Here is a 25,215-nt window from a genome sequence, read left to right on the forward strand (position 1 = left end):
CCCACTCAGCATTTCAACATGATCGTGACTGATCCACGTCAGGTCTTTAACTCCTGTTGCATGCCACCTTAGAATAGCTGTCAACTCCAATTTTTGAAAAATTGATCTCCGTTTTAAATACTTTCGGGTGGATCCAGTCTCCATAACTATCTGGGATAAAGAATTCCAGAGATTCACTACCCTCTTGGGAAGAAATACGTTCACATCTCAGTTTTAAATAAGTGTCCTCTTTATTCTGTAACTGAATCCTAGCTCAAGATTCCTCCAAGCAGGGGAAACATCACCTCACTATCTACCAAGGCAAGCCCACTCAGAATCTTGTATGTTTCAATAAGATCGCCCCTTTCTTTTAAACTCTAAGGCCTAACCTGTTTAGTTGTTCTTGATAGGTCAAACCCTTCATCCCAGGAATCATCCTTGCAAATCTATCTTGAACTGCCTTCAGTACCAATATATTCTTTCTTAAATACAGGGATCAAAACAGTACATAGTACTCTAGGTGTGGCCTCAACAACATCCTTGTACAGTTATAACAAGACTCCACTGTGTTCAAACTCCAATCTCCTAACAATATAGGCCAATATTCCATTTGCTGCCTTAATTATTTGTAGTTCCGGCACGCTAACTTTGTTTCGTGCACAAGAACACAGATGTATCTCAGTGCTGTACTACTTGGGGTCTCTCTGCATTGAATTAATTGCATTTTGATTCTTCCTAGCAAAATGCATGACCTGTCACTTTGCTACATTAAACTCCATCTGCCAAGTGTTTGCCCACTAACTCAACCTATCCATATTCTGTTGCAGGTTCTCACCTCCGTGTACCCTCAGACTTATTTTTCTATGGTCAGCAAATTTGGTTATTCCATCATTATTATGAATAACAAATAATTGAAGTCATGGATCTGATCCTTGTGTATTCTGCAAGTTGCATCTTTCCAACCTGAAAAAGACCCATTAATCCCGATTTGTCTTGTGTTAACCAATTTTTCAATCCACACTGATACACTAGCCCGAGTACAGTGAGCTCTCATCTTGTGTAAAACTTTTTTTTTCCTGGCACCTTTACTGAATGCCTTCTGAAAATCTAAATACACTGTGCACCAGTTCCCCTTTTAAATGCTGCCTGTTATAGCCTCAAGGAACTCTGGCAATTTTGTCAAATATGATTTCCCTTTCACAAAACCACATTGGCTGTTTGATTGTATTAAGCTTTTATAATGGACCTGCTATTTCTTCCCTAGTGGGCCATAGCATTTTCCCAATGACGGTTTCCTGCTTTTGATTTCCCTCCCTTCATGAACAGGGTGTCATGTGAGATTTTCCAATCTGCTGGAAACCTCCGACAATCCAGTGAGTTCTGAAATATTTCAACCAATGCCTTTAGTATTTCTGTGTAGCCTGTTCTATTAAAAGCATCAAATGCAGGCCATCAGGTACTGGCGACCTGACTGTCTTTAGTCACATTTGTGAAATACTTCCTCCCAATAGCAATTTGCTTTTGGGATGTTTATGGTGTCCTCCAATGCAAAGATGGATGCAAAAAATTTGGTTTAAATTATGTGCCACTTCTCTGTCACCATTATTAGTTTTCCAGTCTGTCTTGATCACCCTGCAACCACATCTTAGTAATAACTATCAAGCCATATTCTTTTATTCCTATTTGCACTGGCAACTGATTTTACCTTGTTACAAATACTGTGTTCATTATGAAAAAGAGATGAGTTTTGATGCTTTACCTTTTATTGCCTTCACTGATTCTAATTTCTGCTGCACTCTTCTGTCACAGTTTGATCACCTCGTCATACCCTGCATCTCTACTCTTTCACTTTTATTGATTTTTTTTTTTTTTAAAAGGCTTCCTTTCAGTTGAACCCTGTCACACTAATTAGTTTAAAGCCATATCTACAGACCTAGTAATATGCTTCTCTTGGACACTGGTCACGTCGTGGTTGAAATGAAGCCCATCCCATTGGAACAGCTCTTTTCTCCCCAGTCCTGAGCCCAATGCGTCATGAATCAGAACCTGTTTCTCCCAGCAATCTTTGAAACAGATGATTTCTTCTCATTTTAATTACCCTGTGCCAATTTGCACCTAGCTCAAGTAGTAACCCAGAGGTTATCATCTTTGTGGTTTCTGCCTTTTAGTTTAGCCTGAAGCTGCTTGTGATCCCTCAGCAGGTCTCTCTCCTAGTCCCACCATGTTGGTAGCTACATGGACTAAGGCAACTAGATCCTTCCCCTCCTACTCCAAGTTCCTCTCCAGCCCAGAAGAGAGATCCTGAACTTTGGTACCAGGTAGACAACACAGCCTTTGGGACTCTGTCTTTGCTGCAAAATGCAGTATCTATTCTGTCAATTACATAATGAGAAATGTAGTATAAAATTTCTCTTTTCTGTCCCCACTTGAATGATGGTCTGGATCACAATGCTCATCATTACAGCAGTCTGTGCTTACATCCACACTGGGAGTAAGAACCTGGTACCTACTGGACAAGATTGGTTGATATCCCTCCAAAGCTAAATTCAGGATTGTCATTCCAGTTTCACCTTCCAGTCCCTGATAACTGACCAAATTTGATATAAATAATCTAAGGGGTGTGACTGTCTCCTGAAACAGGATCAAGATATCTCTCCCTCTCCCTGATGTCTTGTGGATTTGCAGTTCGGATTACAGCTCATCAGCTCTGAGCTGAAGTTCCTTGCAGTTAACACTCGCTGCCGATGTCACCATGGATCACACTGGCATGCACCAGCTCCCACATACTACAGCTGCAAAACATCGCCTGCCCATCCATGTCTATTCTGTTTAGTTAATTTTTATGTGGGGAGGCAATACCCAGTGGTATTATTATGAGACTATTAATCTAGAGACCCAAGTAACATCTGGGAACAAGATTTGAATCCTGTCATGGCAGGTGGTGCATTTTGAATTCAGTAAAAATCTGGAATGGAGTCTAATGATGATACTGATGCCATTGCCAATTGTTAGAAACACCCATCTGGTTTCCTGATGTCCTTCAGGCAAGGAAATTTGCCATCCCCACCTGGTCTGGCCTACATGTGACTCCAGATTCACAGCTATGTAGTTGACTCTTGACTGCCCCTGGGATGGGCAATAAATGCTGCCATAGCCAGTGACACCCACATCCAGTGAATGAATAAAAATTAAAATTATTGAACTATCGCCATATCAATACTGTACTTACAATAAATGTTAACCAGCCCCATATAGCAGCATATCTTTTTGTTTCTAGTTTCTGCTTGCACTTTACCTCTACCTGAGCTGCTCAACCACTTAACTGATGTGAGATACAAGGAAATTGAATCTCCTTTAATTTGGAAAAAACTATTCTTTTTCAAATAATCTGGGAAGGCATCCATTGGAAATACAGTGCTTCTTTGTGTGAAGTAGCTAAATTATTTCTACCTTATGTGAATGTTTTTCTTTGATAAAAGCTGCAACATAAATACAAAATTTGAATTATTTTCTAGAGCTGAAAATTCAGAACCAACTGTTCCTGGTGACCAAGCGGGAAAATCGAGAGAGCCCCCAGTTGAGATACCTAATGCATCAAGCTCAAAATTGAGATCTCAGCGCCATAGACGCGTATTGTGCTTTGATAATGCAACAACCACACAATCGGACCAATCCCATATGGAGTATAACATGAGTCAAGCAAAAAAGGAAAATCGTACAGATAATATAAATCAATCTGATGAGAAAAAGGAGCGGACTGAAAGGACAGATACAAGGGTTAGTAAAGGGAGGCAAATTCAGGGGAAATCAGAGAAGAACAAAAGTTCATCTTCTGACCAACCTTACGAGTCCTTCCACAAAACAACGGCAAATAAAGAAAATGAGGCAAGTAGGGATCAGGTTCGACAGAGAAGTAGAGAAACTTCAGATCTTTCAAATATACAGATGCAAAAAAGAGTGTCTCAAAGTGAAAGACCCAATTCGCAAACTACAGTTGCAGACAAAGATGGCAGTAATAGAATTCCTGAATCCCAGCAAGAGTGCAAAAAAGTCACCACTGCACTTGCAGTCTCTCAAGAAACTGCTTCTAAAAGGATTTTAGATAAAAGTGATAGTTTCAGTCTAACCAGCACACTGACCAAACAGGCAGCTGAGATGCTCCAAGATATGCAGAGGCAAAGCCCTGCCCCAAAACAAACCAGTAATGCTGATTTAACCATGCCTAGGACACCAGGCTCTAATGTAAATGAAGGTCCAGATGATTGCTCAGATTTTCAAAGGACTCCACGCAACAAAGGTTTTGGAGATGAGAAGGCATCACCCAGAGTAATGGTACCCCCAACAACCCCAGATATACCAGCATGCAGCCCAGCAAGTGAAACAGGAAGTGAAAACAGTGTTAGTATGGCTGCACATACTCTAATGATTCTCTCAAGGGCTGCAATTGCAAAGACTTCTGGTACCACCCCTCTGAAAGATAATACCCATCAAATCACATCTCCGCTTAGCCAGAAGAAGCGAAAGCTAGAAGAACGGGAGGAGGAATGTAGACATCAGTCTTTGTCCAGCAAGTCCGATATTCAAAATTCCAGCTCACCTGGAAAGAAGAAACGATCAAAATCACATGTAAGTTGCTCAGTCTTAAAATTTTGACATATTGATCTGAAGGTAGGTCTTTGGCAAGCTACAACCTGTCTAGTCAATAATGAGAACTGTTTCCACTTGCAAATGTATAAATAATGATATTGAAAATAGTAGAACAAGTTTCATTTGGTGAGCTACAGTGAAAGACACTGGGACTCCATTACCTACACCATGGACTGGTTGATTGGATGTTGCCTTGTACTTAAAATTTTGAGAAAAATAAGACTTTTTGATGCAAAGAACTACAGAATAGTCCAGGCAAAACTGGCATGTAGACTGGATATAAACTGCAATGCAGATAAAGTGACATGTTGATTTGATTTATTATTGTCACATGCACCTAGGTACAGAAAATAGTTTTTTGTTTTGTATGTAATACAGGCAGATCATATCATAGAAAGTGCTATGGATAATAGAACAATGAGGAATACAATGTTATGGCTGCAGAGAAGGCACACACAGAGCGAGATCAACATTAAATTTAAAATTTGAGAGGTCTGTTCAGAAGTCTATTAACAGCAGGGAAGAAGCTGTTCTTGAATCTGTTGGTACGTGTGTTTAAATTTTTGTATCTTCTGTCTGACAGAAGAAGTTCAAAGAGATTATAACTGGAGATGGAAGGATCTTTTGATTATGTTGGCTGCCTTTCTGAGGCAACAGGAAGATATAGATGGAGTCAATGGATGGAAGGTTACTTGCGTGATGTACTGGGCTGTGTTCACAACTCTAGTTTCTTGCGGTCTTGGGCAGAACAGTTTCCATTCCATGACATGATGCATCCTGATAGAATGCTGTTTATGGTGCATCTTTAAAATTGACGAGTCTTTTGTAGACATGCCAAATTTTGTTAGCCTTCTGAGGAAATAGGGCATTGTGCTTCCTTGACCATCACAACCTGGGTGGACCAGGACAGATCCTTGGTGATCACCACTCCTAGGAACTTGATGTGCTCAACCATCTCCACCTCACCACCATTGATGTAGATAGAGGTCGTCCACCTTGCTTTCTGAAGTTAATGACTAGCAATTTTGTTTTGCTGATGTTGACAGAGATTGTTATCTTTACACCACGCCACCAAGCACTCTCATCTCTTTCCTGTATTCTGTCTTGTTATTGAGATGCGACCTATGATGATGATGTAGATGGAGTTAGGATGAAATTTGGCCACAGTCATGAGTGTACAGGGAGTATAGTAAGGGGCTGAGTGCGCAGTCTTGTGGGTGCCGATGTTAGCATGTAGACTGGATATTAAGTGTAAAACATTTAAGAACTCATTACAGTAGTATGATGGACATACTCTAGCCGAAACAAGTTATGAGGGGCATAGATGGGGAGAAAGAGTTCCCCTTGGAGGAATCAATAACCAGGAGGCACAGTTTTTAAGATGAGGAAGAGGAAGCCTAAAAGCAATTTAAGGGCAAGTTGTTTCTTTCCCCAGAGTGGGTGGGTATCAGGAACTCACTGCTGAAAAGGTTGGTAGAGGTAGGAGCCCTCAAAACATTAAGAACTCTTTAGATGAGCAGTTGAAGTGCAGTAGCGCATACAAGGCCTAGTGCTGGAAAATGGGATTAGAATAGATAGATGCTTAGTGTGGACCTAATGGGCCAAAGGGCCTTTTTCTGTGCTGTTTTAAAAACTCCATGAAAAAGGCTGGGTGATGAGCTTGACCATTTTCTTTGCGGAGTAACACAATAATCAACAGTGTAATTAGGGGGCCCAGGGTATATAAACCAAAGTAGTGTCTGAATGTTATGCTAAATAAATGTCAAATTTTATTCCAGTTTATTATTATTGCCACTGCACTTGAATAACTTATAGACTGGAAAGTAGAATGGTTCTAAGAATATGATCTGAAGATTTAGGAGCAGAAGTAGGCCATTCGATCAGCTCCACTTGCTTGCCTTTTCCCTATAACATTTGATTCCCTTACTGATTAAAAATCTTCCAGCCCTGAATATACTTAGTGACTCAGCCTACTAAGAGATTCTAGATGCACTACCCTTTGAGAGATAAATTCTTCCTTCTCTGTATTAAAAGGGCAACCCCTTAATCTGAAGACCCTACAAGGGAAAACAATCTTTGCATGTACCCTGTCCACTCAGTCAAGAATCTTGGCTGCTTCAATAAGGGTTGCCTGTCATTCGTCTAAATGGCAATGACTATAGGCTCCAATCTACTCTACCTCTTCTCATAAGACAGTCCCTCCAGACCTGGTATCAGCCTGGTGAAATATCTCTAGACTGCCTTAGATATGAGTCCCAAAACTGATTGCAGTATTCCAGCTGCAGGCTGACTAGTGGTTTGTACAGTTTTACTAAAACCTCCCTCCTTTATTTCAAAGGGATTGGAGAAGAAAGGGCCAACATTCTACTTGCCTTTCCATTACCAACTAAACTTAGATGCTGGCTTTATGTAATTCATGGACAAGGACTCCCAAATCCCTCTGTTCTGTGTATTTCTCCAGTCTTTCTCCATTTAAATACTCCCATATTCTTCTTCCTAAAGTGCAGAACATCACATTATCCCATACTATATTCCATCTACCAAGTTTTTGCTCACTCGCTTAATCCCTCTGTAGACACTGTCATTCTTAGCACTTGCCTTCCAACCTTTTTTTTGTCATCTGCAAACTTGTCTATAGTATACTTACTTTCCTCATCCAAGGTATATATAGCGTAAATGTTTGTTGCCCCATCTCTGGCATTCCATCCTGAAAATGCCCCACCTACTGTTGAGGTTGGTTGGCTCACCAAGCTGGTTTGTTCCGCAGATGTTTCGTTACCGTGCTTGGTAACATCCTCAGTGCAGCCTCTGATGAAGCATCGGTGTGTTTTCCCGCCTGGCTTTTAAACTCTGGGGTCCGTTGCGATGGATTGCCTCACTTCCGGGTTTCCTCCGTAGTGGAATGTATACGGGGTCGAGTTCAATGTGGTTATTAATAGCCTGCTTCGTGGAGTGCCATGCTTCCAGGAATTCTCGTGCTTGTCTCTGCCTAGCCTGTCCCAGGATCTTGGTGTTGTCCCAGTCAAAGTCGTGGTTCTCCTGTCCATGTGGATTGAGATGAGTGAGTATTGGTCGTGTCTTTTTGTAGCCAGTTGGTGTTCATGTACTCTTGTTGTTCGTTTCCTTCCTGTTTGTCCGATGTAGTGTTTCCCGCAGTCTGCAGGGGATCTTGTAGATGACATTGGTCCTGTCCATGGCGGGGAGTGGGTCTTTAGTTTGGGTGAGCACTTGTCGTAGGGTTGATGTGGGTTTGTGTGCCACTCTCGTGCCACACACTATTTAAAAGGGCAACAACACACTGCAGCAACATGGAACTACGCCAAGAGGAGAAGGAATACCTCTTCCAAGTGTTCAAGGATAATGGATATCCAAAGAACTGGGTCAGGAGATGCCTACAGGAACAGCATCAGAAAGATTCTACACGCCCCGACACACTCATTACACTACCCTCCATCAGGAACACGTCAGAACTCACCACAAGACTTCTACGACCGCTGGGCATCAAAGTGGCACACAAACCCACATCAACCCTACGACAAGTGCTCACCCAAACTAAAGACCCACTCCCCGCCATGGACAGGACCAACGTCATCTACAAGATCCCCTGCAGAGACTGCGAGAAACACTACATCGGACAAACAGGAAGGAAACTAACAACAAGAGTACATGAACACCAACTGGCTACAAAAAGACACGACCAATACTCCCTCATCTCGATCCACATGGACAAGGAGAACCACGACTTCGACTGGGACAACACCAAGATCCTGGGACAGGCTAGGGAGAGACAAGCACGAGAATTCCTCGAAGCATGGCACTCCACAAAGCAGGCTATTAATAAACACATTCAACTCGACCCCGTATACATTCCACTACGGAGGAAACCCGGAAGTGAGGCAATCCATCGCAACGGACCCCAGAGTTTAAAAGCCAGATGGGAAAACACACCGACGCTTCATCAGAGGCTGCACTGAGGATGTTACCAAGCAGAGTAATGAAACGTCTGCAGAACAACAAACCAGCTCGGCGAGCCAACCAACCTCAACACCCACAACCCGAGCTACAGATCTACTCCAAAACCTTAGTGCCCCACTTACCCCAACTGTCTTCTGTTAGTTTACCAATCTTCCATCTATGCTAATATACTTCCAACACCATGAGGTCTTGTCTTATCATGTAGCCTTCTGAAAACAGAAATATATTACCTCCACTGCTTCTCCCTTTTATTTATCCTGTGTTTTAATTCCTCAATTCTAGTAAATTTTTCAGGCATTATTTTCCCCTTAGTGAAACAATGCTGACTCTCTTTGACCATATTATGTATTTCTAAATGGCCTGTTACCTCCTTTATAACACTCTTAACTTTTTACCAATAATGATGTTAAGCTAATTGGCATAGACTTACTGTTCTTGTTGTCTTTTGTAAAACAAATGAAACAATTTTTTCCTGAGGGTTGAGTGTCTTTGGAATTCCCTTTCTCAAAAGATAGTGGGTTCAGATCTTCAATTATTTTTAAGATGGAGGTAGATTCTTGATTATCAAGGGCACGAAAGATTTTTGGGGACGTACTGGAGTATAGAGTTGACGTTAAAAACGGATCACCCATGACTTTATTGAATGATGGAGTAGGCTCAAAGGGCCAAAAGGCCTATGCTTATTCCTTGTTTGTATGCTCCATTTGTAAATAAGTGTTGCATTTGGCAGTTTACCAATCCTGTGGGGCTTTTCAGAGAATCTAAGGATTCTTGGAGTATTACTAGCAGGGCATCCACTGTCTCTGGAGTTGCATTCTAGGGTATTAAAGGATGTATCTCACCATGTCTAGGGACTTGTCTTTAGCCCTTTGAGTTTCCCTAGCACTTTTTTCTTAGTTATAAGTTTACTTATTTACTGTTCTCCTTTTGCCCCTTAATTATGTAGTAATTTTGGAATACTGTTGGTGGTTTTACTGTGAAGACTGATGCAAAGTATTTATTCAACGCCTTGGCCATTTCCTAGTTCCCAATATTATTTTCTGTGCTTTTTTTTCCTCTAAGGGGCCTATGTTCACTTTGGCTCTCTTACTTTTTATATATTTAAAGAAGCTGTTGCTGTCCGTATTGGTATTACATACAACTTTGTCCTCAAAATTATGTCCTTCCTTTTTTTTTTGTTTTATTGAAAACTTTCCCAATCCTCTGGCTTACCACTAATCTTTGCCACATTGTACAGTTTTTTTTTCTCCAGTTTGATGTTCTTAATGTCTTTGGTTGCCTATGACTGGTTACCCCTTCCTAAAATCCTTCTTCCTCACTCGTATATATCTTTGTTGTGAGCCATAACATGTTTTCTTAAATGTCCCCCTTTGTTCCTTACTGTCGCTACTGTTAAACTCCTTTCCGAGTCCACTACAGCTAGCTGTTACTTCATTCCTTTGTAATTACCCTTATTTAAGTTTAGCACAATTGATTCCTCCCTCTCAAACTGCTAAATTATACCTTGAGTTGGTCACTGTTTTCTTGGGGGTTCTTTTACTCTGACATCGTTTTATTAAAGTGATGTACAAATGAAGCAAGGGTGATCTAAGAAAAAAAACCTTATCTACATGTTGAGTTATTGAATGCACTGCCTAGAAATGTGGTGGAGGAGAATTGAATGCCTGAATTAAAAGGGCATTGAATGATTATTTAGATAGATATGGAAAAGGAAGGAGATTGGTAACAGAACTGATACAGGAATGATGAGATGAATGGCCTCTGGTGCCATAACTAATGTGATTCTGTGAAACCTACTTCATTACATATCACCAAGTCCAAATGATACAATAATTGTGTAGTGTCAAGGTTGTTTAGGATTGTTCTTAGAAAAACAATAAGGCAAGAGGATATTTAAGAGGAGTTTCAAATAGAGTTTCAGCAATGCAGGTTAGTCCCTGCATTTGAAGATCTTCAAACCCTGAAAAACGTAACAAACAAAAATCACAAATTATGAAACTTTTGTTAATCACTCTAGGGTTATATCCAAGTCCTGCTAATTGATTGGAATGTTTGTGTTTGAGTAGCTAAACCTAGGCCAAGGGAACACCACCTATGAAAACCCCAAACAAATTAAGTCAAAAGTTTTACTAGAAAGTACAATAAACTCCGCCCTTACTATGTGGATACAAGCTAGTCAAAGTTCAAGACAAAAAAAGTGCATTTCATTGAAGATAACAAGATGTAGACTGGATAAACAGAGCAGGCCAAGCAGCATCAGAGGAGCAGGAAAGCTGACGTTTCAGGTCTAGACCCTTCAGCAATGGGGGGAGGGGAAGGGGATTCTGAAATAAATGGGTTGGGGGGAGAGAAGAAGAGCAGATAGGTGAAGAGATGGGGGTGGAGCCAGTAAAGGTGAGTGTAGGTGTGGAGTTAGTGGGGGGGATAGGTCAGTCCGGGGGGGGATGGGATGAGGCTGGGAGGTAGATGGGGGTGGGGCTTGAGGCGGGAGGAAGGACGGGTTAGGGAGGCAGGGACAAGCTGGGCTAGTTTTGGGATGTGGTCGGGGGAGGGGAGATTTTGAAGCTTGTGAAGTCCACACTGACACTATTGGGCTGCAGGGTTCCCAAGCAAAATGAGGTGCTGTTCCTGCAACCTTCGGGTAGCATCGTTGTGGCACTACAAGAGGCCCAGGATGGACATATCGTCTGAGGAGGGGGAGTTGAAATGGTTCGTGACAGGGAGATACAGCTGTTTGTTGCGAACTGAGCGTAGGTGTACATATACGAACCATTTCAACTCCCCCTCCCCCTCCTCAGGTCAGTCCAGGGAGGATAGACATGTCGTCTATCTCTCCTTTTCTACCCACCCAAACTCCACCCCTGCCTCTTTGACCTTTTATCCGTCTTCTATCTGCCTTCCCCCTTTTCTGAAAAGTCTAGAGCCAAAACGGCAGCTTTCCTGCTCCTCTGATGCTGCTTGGCCTGCTGTGTTCATCTCGCTCTACACCTTTGTTATCACAGATTCTCCAGCATCTGCAGTTCCTATTATCTCTGCATTTCGATGAAGTTGTGATTACCAAGGAAGAGTTAATTATCTGTTCAATACATGGAGAGATAAGGAGAAATGCCAGTCATTTTCTGCAATTCCATCAAGCACTTGGTTACCAAACAGAAGAGGAAATTAAGTAATGGGAGAGATGTGGAAAATCACAAGATAAAGTATTAAGTGACAAATTTGAGTTGCTGAAACAAAGGGTACAGTTAGTACCCAAAAGAATGCAGAAGGTTTGGCACAATCTCGAAGTTGGTGGTTGTGAGAGTCAGAGGACAACTTTAGTTTTACTGGTTAAATATTTTTTAAAAGTTATAACGTTAACTTCAAGTATATAATGTGATTGATTTGTTTATCAGCGTAAAAGTTGGTTGAACAAAACTTTGCTCATTTCAGTGTAATGAATTGTTATTGCCTAACATAGTTGCTCAGTTATTTAGCTTGTTTTTAAGCTTCATAAGCCATATTGCAGACATTCATTTTTAATTTCAATCTTTTCTAGCTTCAAAATAAAATGTTTTATCTTACAGAAACACAAGCGAAAGAAACATCTGGACTCTTTTCCTGTTGAAATGGATGTAGATAAATTTTTAAGTTCACTGCAATACGATGAATGATCACGCAGAATTTACTGGCTTCAATTTCATGAACCAAACCGTTCTTGCATTCTGCTGTCAGTTCATTTTATACAATAACTGATTCCTGGTATTAACACAACTTAAATAAACTACAATGCCCTCATAACAGCACTTAGTGTTGAAATTTACTGAGCAAACATCTTTACCTGGCACAATTGAAAGCAAATCTTGTAGAAAGTGAGTGATGGCTAGATTATGATTGAAATGCTTTTGAAACTGTATATTTCAAGTTATAATTAATACTCAGTTAATTTGTAAATACTGTAAAACTTCAACCTGTGCTTTAATAAATGTGTTCAAGGGAACACCACTATTGAGCAGTCTCTATTCATTAAAGGCAGAACTTTAAATGGAACTTAAGGATATGGAGTGTGTACCTTCTCTGACACACACACACACACCCACCCCTAACTCTTTAGATTCTCAACAGAAGTCAAAGGCATTACTAAAGGAACTGGAGGTGGCACTATTAATTTTAGATAAGAAAAATCACATTAAAATTGGAAAATATAGCCCAATTTATCTAGTACAGCTCGTCTTAATTTAAAAACAATCAAATGGCAAACAGCCCTCAAGACAAGTTTGCAATAAACAATGGAAAGAATTTTCCGCAAGTGATGAGGAATCTCTTATCCTTCTCACAATCTTCTTCCTATATTTTAAGTAATTCAGAAATTTTTGCAAATACTTTATTTGCAGTAAACATGGATTCCACAATAGATGACAGTATTATTGGTATACCTCTTATCTGTTACTATTCAAGGCAAACTTTACAATTAGGCCCACTGCTTTTCTTCAGGATGAGCATGTATTTAACAAGTACAAATCCATTGAAAAATCCACTCTTCATATGCAGCTAACAATTTAAAATATAAGTCTTGTATAGTTCACTTTGGTCAGGGGGCCAGTGATTTCAAATTTGGACAGTTAATTTTTAAACAAAACAAACATTGTACTTAGCAGAATACAGTTGAAGTACAAAGTTAAAGTTCACAAAAGGCATGTTTCACCCTTTACCAATTTAAAGTACTGCAGATGTAATACCTGCTACCAGAAACTGATTGTGACAAAAGAATCTACTAGTATTCATTCAAGTGATTACAGAAAGTTGTTACACACACTGTTGTTCAGTAAGATTTAGCAGCTTAACCCTTGAGTTATACAGAATCTGATTATTTTACAAACGCTGAATTAGTATTGAAGAAGCACCACCACCTCCATTACAGATTCCAGCCACTCCATATTCTCCAGGCTTTAGATTGTAAGCCATATGACAAACAATTCTTGTCCCAGACATTCTAAAATTAAAAGAAGAGATTATGAACAAACTGTTGCAAGTTTAAATGCAAAAGTATTTTCATTTATCTTTGAACTTTCATTATTCATGAAGTTCGAACAGAATGAAAAGATGGAACATCTGTCAAAGGACACAAATTCAAAGGAAAGCACCTCAAGCAAGCTTAGAAAAGTTTCCCTCCTTGATTCTGATTAGCTTTCTACAACAAAAATACCTGGCGAGACGCAAGTGAAGATTATGGAATCTAAGACATTTTCCACACAAACTACTGATCAATGTTCCCTTCAGAAATAGAGGTAAATCAACAGGGTTGTTTTGAGGGTGAGACTTTTTTAAAAACATGAATTGTGTCCTCAAAAGGAGTTGGACACGATACAGAAGACACACTTCCAGGCAAAAATTAAGCTCAAGAAAATATCCTCCAGTGCTAAGATGCAGTAAAACTCCAAGGCAGAGCTATCACACCAAGCAGAGAGAATAAACATCAGACTTTAATGCCCCTGCGGGAGATCTAGTAATGCTCAAGGTGCATTTTTACCTACACCATTTAAGGATTCATTTGTACCACTGTTTAAACATTTCAATGTGACTTGACACTACGTTACATATAATGACTATAATAATAGGATCAGGAGTTTCTGAAAGGTCTCCTGGGTTGAATGATTAAATTCATCATCTAGGTTTTTGGAACCGGTACCCCAGAGATAGCTCTGAAGAAGCAAATTTGGTAATAATAAACCAACAGTTCTCCAGTTTTGGGATTTCTACTTACCCAATGGGATGACCCAGAGACACTGCTCCACCGTTGATGTTAACTTTTTGAGGGTCAACCTCCAACATTTTAATGTTAGCCAGAACAACAACGCTAAATGCTTCATTAATCTCCCACATTGTAATATCTTCTTTTTTCATGCCAGTTGTTTTAAGGAGCTGTTTTAAGACAAATACAGAAAACATTAATTGCATATAAATTCAGTTTAATTTTTTTCAACCAGGTGAGATTACATTAATTTCTATGCACAGTCCTAGGTAAATTGAAAAGGAAAATGAAGACCAGATAATTCATGTTGAAGCAAATGAGTAGGTTTGAACAAAAGCAAAAAAACTGCACGCATGGGAAAGCTGAAATAAAAAACACTGAGCACTTAAGAAACTCAGCAGGGCTGGAGGTTTCTGTAAAGAAAGAAGCAGAGTTAAAATTTCAAGCGCAGTGAGACTCTTTGAAATGAAGTATGAAGCAGTTCTGATGGCATATTGGACTCAACATCAACTGTTCCCCTCTCATCAATGCTGCTAGATTTGCTTAGCATCTCCAGCACTTTGTATCAATAAGTTTAATGTCTTATAAATAGAGAACAAAACAAAATGTCACTGACCGGAGTTGCTCAAATAAATTTTTTTTAATCCAGGAGTAGAATGTTAAAAAATGTTAAATCCTTAATGCTAAGGAAAGGAACAATTTTTATTTTTGAGATGTACTTATTGTTTACTCTTTCGTTATACCCTGAGAAGACAGTGAGTCTTCTTGAATTGATACAGTTGAATGATTAATTTCCCCAATAACTTTAGATTTAGTAAGAAAATATTAGCTTCTATCAGAAATAATTATTTTCTTGTGGTTTAAATTCCCATTTTTCCCTGCTCTTTACACTGAAAATTGTCCCAAAATGTGCACGTATCACGTAAGTGAGGTAATAAGTTGTCACATTCCCAGGGGACCAGAGGGCTGTAAGAATAGGCAATTCAGCCCCTTGAGCCTGCTCTGACATTTGAAACAATCATGGATGATCTAATCTCAGCTTCAGCTGCACTTTCCAGCCTGCTCTCCATCACCCTTCAACCCATTACTAAATAAACAACCATCTATCTCCTCCTCAAATTTACTCAATGTCCTAGCACCAACATACCGAAGTAGTGAATTCCAAATTCACAATCCTTTGAGAGAAGTAACTTCTCATCTGTTTTAAATCCACTACCCCTTATCCTAAAAACTGTGACTTCTCATTCTAGATTGCCCCACATAAGGAAACATCCTTTCTACATCTACATTGTCAACACCCCCACTTTTGCAACTTTCCGAAGGGATTTGGGCATTGCTGATGAGGCAAGCATTTATTGCCAATCTCTATCTGCCCTGGAGAAGGTGATGTAGTAACCTTCCTGAACTGCTGTATCACCCATAGTCATGTTAAGAAGGGAGTTCCAGTAGAATCATAGAATCCCTACAGTTTGGAAACAGGCCCTTCGGCCCAAGTCCACAGCAACCCTCAGAGCAGCCCACCCAGACCCATCCCCGCATAACCCACCTAAGCTACACATCCCTGAACACTACAGGCAATTTAGCATGGCCAATCCACCTAACCTGCACATCTTTGGACTGTGGGAGGAAACCTGAACACCCAGAGGAAACCCACACAGACACAGGGAGAATATGCAAACTCCACATAGACAGTCGCCGGGGGGTGGAATCGAACCCGGGCGCCTGCTTCTGTGAGGCAGCAGTGCTAACCACTGAGCCACCAGCAGAGGCATTGTGATTATAATTCCAAATCAGGATGATGTATGGCTTGGAGAGGAACTTGAATGTGTAATACCTACTATTATGACAGAAGACCTCAATTGTTCAAAACCCAAGCCAAGACATCCAAGTCAAAATTACCATAGTTTCCAGTGACAAAAACGAGAGTACCAATTATGCTAAACAGGTAACATGGATGAAATTTTAATATGCCCAGCGACTGAACTGTGTAGTGAAAAGATTCAAAAACGGTTTCAGTGAAAACTGCAGGACATGAGATGACAAGATTCACAGACCAGCCTGTTATGGAGAATGGAATAAAATTAAAGCCTAAGCTTTAACCTGCATCTAATGAACCAGCACTCTCAACAAACTGACACAATTACATACACATTACCAGACATTTACTGTATTATCATTATCACCACTTTGTCTGAGTAGTCATTTGAGGATGTGAGTGACAAGGCTGTCTGCTGGCAAGTTTTATTAATTTATTATTTAAGTGATTTATGCTATAAATAAAGTATAACAGTGATGTGTATACCCTCCATATTATGTTTCTATTACGATGTTTGTATATTGATTGTGGACCCCTTAATCCAACCAGAATATTTGATGAACCAGTACACTGCAGGTCCCATAGGTCTGCTAGATGTCTTGATGTTTTGTGTGGTCTTGTTATCAAGGTTTGGACAGACGGTTATCAGATTTTTTTGTTGAACAATGCAAAATATTCAATTTAGTGGGTGAAGAAGAAAATATGTTATGGGGGAGATGATTATGAAACCAAAAATAACCAAACCAATCCAACTCTTTGCATTGATGGGATTTAAATCCCTTTAATTGTAGCTAAAGGTTTTTTCCAAAAGATTCAAATTACTGGAGTTTTTTTTTCTTTTTACATATTTTAAAATGATGACCACCCACTGCTATATTTGACATTTTACATTCAACTTACAGAAGCACAGCAAGTGGAATCAAGTGTAGGCCATTCAATATGATTATGGCCGATCCTCCAACTTAATGGCATTTTCACGCTTTCTCTCCTGTCCAGCTCTTGGAATTTTATTTTTTGCAGATCCCCTCTCATTCTTCCAAACTCGTGTGAATAAAGGCCCAGCTGAACAAATGTTCTCTTATACAGCCGTCCAGTTATTCCCATTACTAGCCTAGTCAATCTCTATTGCACTCTTTTTATGGCAAGTAGATCCTCTTTTCAGGTAGGGAGACCAAATCAGCACAAAATACTCCAGGTGTGGTCTAATCAAGGCCCAGTACAACAGCAATAAGACTTTTTTTTTTCTGAACGCAAATCCTCTTGCAACAAAAGCCAATATAACATCTGCTGTCCTAGTTTCTCACTGCACCTGCCTACTTTCATTAACCGGTGTACATGGACACCCAGATCCCGTTGTATATCTACACTTCCCAATACATCACCATTTAAATTATATTTCTTTCTGCTTTTTACGGTAAAGTGTATAACTTCAAATTTAGCCACGTATTGCATCTGGAATGTGTTGGCTCATTCACTCGACTTGTCTAAATTAGCTTGAAGCCTCCTTGCGTCCATCTCCACTCATAAATCTGGTTAGTTTTGTATCAGCAGCAAACTTGGAAATGTTACATTTGATTCCCTCACCCAGGTATTTATAGATATTATGAACATCTGGGTCCCAAGCACTGATCCTTGTGATAGCACTAAGCAGTGACTAGTAGGTTGAGGAAAAAACCCAAAGATCCCCTCTCTCTGAATCCTATCTGGTCAGAAATCACACTGCACCACATCATGAATCCTAATCAACCAATTCTCAATCCATGGCAATATATTACCCCCTGTCCCATGTGTTTTAACTTGGCCACTATGAGGGATCTTATTAAAAGCATTCTGAAAATCCAAATATACCACATTCACTGGTTCTCTTATCCATTTTACTTGTTAAATACTCTTAAAAACTTCAGTAGATTCGTTAACCATAATCTGCCCTTCATATATTCATGATGGCTTTTCCCAATCCAGCTAATGCTTTCCAAGTGTTCTGTTTTCAAATCTTTTATACTAAACTCTAGCATTTTCCAACTACCGGTGTCAGGCTAACAGGTCTGTAATTCTTTTTTTCTCTTCTTCTCTTTCTAAACTGTGTGGTTACGTTTGCTACCATCTAATCTACAGGAACTGATCCGGAGTCTAGAGAATTTTGGATGATGACCACCAATGCATCCAATATTTCCAGGGCCATTCCTTTGGTACTTTGGGATTGTCAGGCCCTGGTGATTTGTCAGCTTTTAAGCCATTAGTTTCCCCAGCACCATTTTCTTACTAATATTGATTGCCTTTAATCTTTCAATAGACCCTTGGTTCCTTAACATTTCTGGGTGGTTATCTATGCTCTCTTTTGTGAAGACAGAACCAAGTATGTATTAATTTCTTTGTTCCCCATTATAATTTTCTCAGCTTCTGACATGAGACCTACATTTGTCTTGACTGATCTTTTTCTCTTCATATTTACAGAAGCTTTTATGGTCAGTTTCGATGTCCCCGCAATTTTACTCTCTCAACCTATTTTTCCTTCTTGAAAGTTTTTTTGTCTTCTTTCCCTGAACTCTATAACATTTCCAGTCCTCTGGCTTGTTGCTTTTTCTGGCAATTTTTTTTGTCTCTTTGGATCGAATGCTGTCCCTAATACTTTTAGCACAGTTACATACAATCCAACTTTTGTTTTTAAAATGCTTTCTGGATGCTTCAACAATCAACTAAAAGACTTCATCAATGGTATCAATATTATGAATATTTACCTCTGGTATAGCAAAAGCAGGAGCAATTGGAAAATCAATTGGATCCACTGCAGCATCTCCAAAAGCTGGTCAGAAAATAAACAAGTTTTACAAAACTAAGAAAATACGTAATAACTAATTTCAGATCAGCTGAAAGAATATTGATAATTCAAGGAAACAACTTGATCTTTAAGCAATTTTAACATAATTTTGTTAATCTTCGTAATCTTCTCTCATTAGGTTAAGCACATTTCTTAGTTGAAAGTTCCTGGGCTAGTGTTACAACTTTAGAACCAACAATCCAGGTATAAACTGTACTTAAAATCACGCTAGTTTTCAGAAGCAATTTGCTCAAGCTTCCACTCCAATCTATTTAGAGATTGCCAACCAAAGATCTCCTGTGAACCAGTGTATTAGGACAATTTTGGAACACTTGTTTTCAGTTTTAAAGAAAGCCAATAAATTTAAGTCCCAACTTGATGCCATTTAAAAACACAGCTGAAATTGGTTTATCACAAAAATTAAATCTTCTTTCAAGATGGTCCACCATCTCAGAGTAACTAGATTGTAAATTAGAAAGTCTTTCTAAAAATTATACAGAACCATTTAATGGTTTCTTTGGTTTATACTAAAGTAAATATAAATGTAAAAGCTTTCAAAAATGTGTTTATCAGCTTTGGGTGCTTTATTTATTAAAGAACAAAAGCTTAATTTTAAGAAGCTCAACTGGAAGGCCCAGAAATGGACTCAGTTGTGGAAATTCATTATGATGATTTCAATCTGGAGCCAGTCAAGTCAATGCAGTCCTGTACACCGTTTGTTTAACTAAGACTAAAAGATCAGCAACTTGCAATGCATGTGAATTTCCTCAATGTTTTTCAGTAGACTGATTGACTGAGGAAATTAGCTGAAAAGGGAAGCACAGCCAAGTTAAAATACCAGACCAGCATCTTTCCTCATGCCCCAACGAGAGTAGAACCATTTCCGTTCTCCATTCCTAAAAGTCTTCAAAAATACAGATTTCTAAATATTTCATTATACACAGCCTCTCTCGATGATGGCTTCCAACAAATTGAAATAAATGGTGCCATGTTGGGTTTCCGAAACATTTCCTTACATGGCAAGCTGTCATTCTTAACCATCTTAGCAAATGGAAGCTGTCAAGTTCTGGGTGCTACACATTAGGAAGAATGTGGCGTGAGAAAAAAATGCAAAAAGATTGTGATACAAATTCTGAGGGTGCTGAACAGAGTAGATAGGGTAAAATTGTTCCATTGGTAGAAGGACCAAGAACAAGATGCTTAATTAACATTACTGCCTTGTTTTTGTATGCTATGACTGTATTGATAAAGGCCAGTTTACAAACCACTGTCAACTAGACCTCCACCTTCAATGATTTAAACAGTTCTTCTGTTAAGTCTTCTGTCCAAGTTCTTCTGTTTCTGCACTTCCTTTAGAATTGTACCTTTTATTCTGTATTGTCTCTCAGTTGTTATTCCTACCAAAATTAATCACTTCACACTTCTGTCGTTAGTGTTCTAAACAATCCCAACATCCTATGTTTTTAAACATTTTCATTTTCAAATAATGCAAATTTAACCATAACAATCTATTGTTTAAAAAATTCAATATTTTCATACAATGAATAAACATTTTCTTGTAAACATCATTTTCACAAACAAGAAAAATACATATATAGATACTTCAAATTAAATATGGCTGCCCTGAACGCGCTCATTAACTGAAGCACTTTTCTGTGGTGCTCATACATAAACAATATTTACAGTCAAGTTTCACTTGATGAAAACTTCCCAAGTTGGGCAGCTTTCACAGATTGAGATGGGAAACAGTCATCATTTTCTCATGACTTTTGGACTGAAGTGTAAGATTTTTATCTTACACCTCCACTTAGTTGATGGAAACAAAAAAGTACTTGTCACATACCTAGAATCCTGGCCATTGGTGTAACGTTTAATCTTTTAGCTGCCTCTGCAGTCATTAGTACCAAAGCAGCTGCTCCATCATTTAAGGTACTTGCGTTGGCAGCTGTAATTGTACCTGAAAAATAAATTCAACCAATATGGAATTTAAATGGCACAGAACTTTGTATTTTAGCATTATTCTTTAAACGCTTTTTTAAATGCATTGCACAGACGTTATGTCTCAGATTGAGCACAGAGGTTTTCAATAAAATGAGTATATTATATAATATTTGGTAGAATTCTCTTTAAAGGATCCCTAGAAGATAATGCTTTATCAACCTCTTTTGTCTCAGAATGCATGTTGAATCCATGATTTTTAGTTTCTTTATATTTCCAATTCCCACTTAGCATGTCCATAAAATTGGAAGAAATCAATAAAACAATTTATCATGTCAGAAAAGGGATCAAACAAATTACCATTTTGTTTCCTAGAGGTGTTGATAACGCACAAAAATGCAAAAAATACTTTTCACATCCAACGTCACAAAATGTTTTCCAGCCATTTAAGTACTTCTGCAGTGCAGACACTTGTAATTTGGAAACTGAACAATCAATTTGTGCACACATGAACAACAATATAAAAAACTTTTTTTTTTGAAAAGCAGAGATGATGTTGCAGTGGAAAATAACTATCCAGAATTTGAGTGGTAACAATAGGTACAAGGTATTAATTCAAGAGCTGGCTCAAATGGTACAGTAGTTTACAGATGAGATTTATCATTTGTATCAACATTGAATGCTTGAAATCCAATGACTTCATATTTTAAATTTTGCTAAAATTTACACTTAGAAATTCAAAGTTAAAAACTTTGCATTTGTTTGGTGCTTTATCATCAGGCTTTTAACAGGAACTTACTTTAAAGATCTGAAAGCATGTTGCAGACAAATTAAAATATAAAGATGTATGCAAACAAACACCTGCCATTTTATAGACAAGATTAAACAAACAGAAGTTAGATAAATATATTAATCATTTGAATTGTTTGCAAGAATGTGGGCTAACCACAATTCTTTTCTGAAAGTGTTCAAAATTGAGGTTCACATTCTTATGCAAGATAATCAAAATGTCTTAAAGTTTCCACAATTGACAATACATTTTTAAAGACAAGAAAAAATTTAAAGAATAGTTTATTTTTATCCACACACATACTGTAACTATTTGAGCTTATACATTTACCATTTTCTTTCTGGAAGACTGGTTTGACTTTTGGAACTTTACTGAAGTCTACACGTTTGTACTCTTCATCCTCAGTAATTACTAGATCTGGTTTACCTAACTCAAGGGACAGAAAAAAAAGAATCACCAAATAGAATTTTGACAACATCCCTCTGACCATAACACCATATATTTTTTAGTTGTGATAATGACTACAACACTATGTTTTAAGGTCATTATGAAAAAGGATAGTCTGCAGTAAAGGATTGGGGAAGGCAGATTTTGTTAAAATAAGGCAGGACTTGGACTAAGTTGACTAGGAGTAGGACAATGCAGTCGTTCAGAATAGAATTGGAAAGAGTACAGAGTCAACATGTTGTCTTCAGAGTGAAATCTAGGAGCAACAAGCCCAGAGAACCATGAATGTGTAGGAATATTCAGGACTAGGTAAGAAAAAGAGAAGCTTTTTTACAGGTACAAAGGGAGCAAATCAATGAAGGCCCTAGCAGAGTATAAGTGCAGAGGGGATCTTAAGAAAGCAATTAGGAGAGCAAAGAGGGAGAATGTAAAAACACTGGTGAGTAAGATGAGGGAGAATCAAGATATTCTGTAAATATATCCAAGGAAATAGGATAAATAGGGAATGAGTGGGGTCTTTTATGGATCAAAGGGGTAACCTATTCCTGCAGCTGAAGGTCATTGGTAGGGAACTTTACTTTGGAGAAAGAGGATGTTTAAGTACAGAGCTCAGGAAAAGAAAAACTATGAGATCCTTGACCAGTTTGTCACGGAGTGAGGAGGTTTCACAAGCTTAGAAGTGGACAAATCCTCAGGTCCCAGTGAGATGTGTCCCAGATTGCTGTGGGAGATGAAGGAAATTACAGGGGCTCTGTCCCAAGTCCTTAATTCCTCATCTGGCCACAGGGGAGGTGCCAGAGGACAGGAGGACAACTAATGTGGTTCCACTTTTCAAGGGTGGTAGAGATAAACCAAGGTGGTATGGAATTTAAGACTGGTGAGTCTGGCATCAATGGTAGGAAAACTACTGGAGAAAATTCTGAAGGAAATAATCTCCACTTCTAGATGCAAGATTTGATCAGGGATAGTCAGAATGACTTTGTCAGAGGGAGGTCATGCCTAACATGATTGAAATTTTTGATGACTCATAACAATGTCTTCCTGGAATGGGTAACAGTATTAAAGAAATTCCTGAGAACATGTTTTCATTTTTGCTATGCAGAAGTGAACCTGGTACGTCACAGCAAATCATTTGAGGGAAAACTGATCCTAATATCAAAAAACACAAAATACCATGTCCATGTTATTCTGGAGATACATGGGTTTGAATGCACATGAAGGCTAGCCAGTGAATCAGAATACATAACTCATGAATGCACGTGAGGCATGCCAAACATTTCATGCCCAGCAGAGAAGGGAGTCTGTATCCACACAATGCTCCATCCATTTATTGAACAAAACTGCAACAGACTCAGGGAAGGTTACATCCTCGTGTCAGATTATTTATTTAAATTTCCCAATGTTTGATGCCTTAGCAACGCAAGTGCAACCATTGCTGAAATTACAACTATTTTCATTTTTTGATATACCAGAAAAAGTAGCATTTGATAAAAGACCACTTTCAACTGGCAAACCATTTCAAGACCCATATCACAATGTCACCCTGCTGTCCTTGCTAAAAAGGTGTAGGAAAATGAAAAGTGAGTTCTATCAAATCTACGATCATCAAATGTTGACCAGCAAAACAAGACTTGCACATTGTGTTGCTGAATTTTCACGCAACACCAATGGAGAGGTCAATTTATACTCAAAAGGCAGTTGTGAATGCCCTTGTCCAGCATCCATTTGTCTAACCTTCGGAGATGCACAACATTGTTCTTTAAAGAGAAAGGAGATCAAAGAAATACATGCCTACCAAGCAGTGGAGAATTACCACAACTACACACCTGGCAGGGACTGGGAGTCAGAAACTGTGTTACAAATATTTGGATACAAGCAAAGGTTTCTAAAATATGCAACCAGATAAGATCATATGACATCAGTACATCATAATACATCAATCATTTTGCTATATTGCGAAAGAATTGGAGCCAGCTCAGACGTGCCAATGTACAACATGCCAATTATGCACCGAGTGAGAAAGAAGACTCTGATGATTGTGCAATAATGTTGAATGACAGCAACCTGCAGCAACAGCAACAAGAATAACACATAGCACTCCAGATTGGGAAACAATTACTCGATGAGAACCAGCTGCAAAACCTCCAAAGTGTTACATTGAAATGTGAATTGTTAACTTTTGTTAACTCTGTTCTTAATTTGTTTGTGTAAGTATCAAATTGTGATCAAACTGATAACATGTGCCTATGAATTATGTAAAAGCAGATGCTGTGTTACGTTTTATAAGTAGTATGCAGGATACCTCTCAGAGACACCTTCATGCTTATGACATCTTCACAATATCATGGCATATGAGCTAATGGTATAAAGGTCTGGGACACCATCTTAACTTAGAAATATAACACGCTGATCAATGTGTACTACTGCTTGTAACTGAATAGCTTAATAACAGCTCAGGCACTGAAGTCGTTGTGAATGTAACATATGTATTCGGAAGGAATGGTAATAAATATCTGTTGAAACCTTCAGTTGTACATTACCCATCTAGTTCTTTTGCTAAGGGAGTGGGAATATGTATTGCCTCACCTATACCCTGTTGAAGGCAAAGTCCATGGCAGAGTGACAGATCGGAGAGTATTCCATCACATTCCTGACTTGTGCCTTTTACATGGTGTGCAGGTATTGGGGAAAACAGGAGATGAGTAACTTGTTGCAGAATTCCTACCCTCTTGCCTGCTCTTGTAGCCACACTGGCTCTGACAAAAGTCTAATTGTCTACCTTAAAAATGTCTTCAGCTTCCAATGGGTCAAGTGACTCACACCTCGTCTGTTCCACAGTGGACGTGGTTTGAATCTCATGATTTAGGATTATACTATGATCTGTGTATAGTGGTAGTCCTGTAGCTACTGGACTGTTGAATGTTACGAGATAATTTCAAGAAGTCAAATAAACTTGCATTCGCCAAGGGACGGTCTTTCATAGATTGCACCATGTAGTGCCACTTGTTGAGGTACCTGTCTTTCAAGATACACAGTGGCAATATATTGGCACTAGCTACTGTTTCAACTTTAACTGT

General features: G+C 38.9%; 2 protein-coding genes across 7 annotated transcripts in view; one reads left to right on the forward strand and one right to left on the reverse strand.

Moving 5' to 3' along the window:
- npat (nuclear protein, ataxia-telangiectasia locus) overlaps positions 1 to 12,582 on the forward strand; it is a 51,685-nt gene extending 39,103 nt beyond the window's left edge. For all 4 annotated transcript variants that reach the window (XM_020533012.2, XM_020533013.2, XM_048598378.1 and 1 more), the window contains 2 exons: positions 3,495 to 4,605; positions 12,165 to 12,582. In XM_020533012.2, coding sequence (XP_020388601.2) covers positions 3,495 to 4,605; positions 12,165 to 12,251 — 1,198 coding nt within the window. In that variant the 3' untranslated portion in view covers positions 12,252 to 12,582. The remainder of the gene's footprint in view (positions 1 to 3,494; positions 4,606 to 12,164) is intronic.
- Positions 12,583 to 12,947: 365 nt separating this feature from the next.
- acat1 (acetyl-CoA acetyltransferase 1) overlaps positions 12,948 to 25,215 on the reverse strand; it is a 34,236-nt gene continuing 21,968 nt past the window's right edge. For all 3 annotated transcript variants that reach the window (XM_048598382.1, XM_048598381.1, XM_048598380.1), the window contains exons 8-12: positions 22,022 to 22,117; positions 20,807 to 20,920; positions 18,884 to 18,948; positions 14,342 to 14,499; positions 12,948 to 13,570 (exon numbers count right to left, since the gene is read on the reverse strand). In XM_048598382.1, the coding sequence (XP_048454339.1) occupies positions 13,450 to 13,570; positions 14,342 to 14,499; positions 18,884 to 18,948; positions 20,807 to 20,920; positions 22,022 to 22,117 (554 nt within the window). In that variant the 3' untranslated portion in view covers positions 12,948 to 13,449. The remainder of the gene's footprint in view (positions 13,571 to 14,341; positions 14,500 to 18,883; positions 18,949 to 20,806; positions 20,921 to 22,021; positions 22,118 to 25,215) is intronic.

Source organism: Rhincodon typus, chromosome 6, assembly GCF_021869965.1.
Source record: "Rhincodon typus isolate 14 chromosome 6, sRhiTyp1.1, whole genome shotgun sequence".
Classification (NCBI taxonomy): domain Eukaryota; kingdom Metazoa; phylum Chordata; class Chondrichthyes; order Orectolobiformes; family Rhincodontidae; genus Rhincodon; species Rhincodon typus.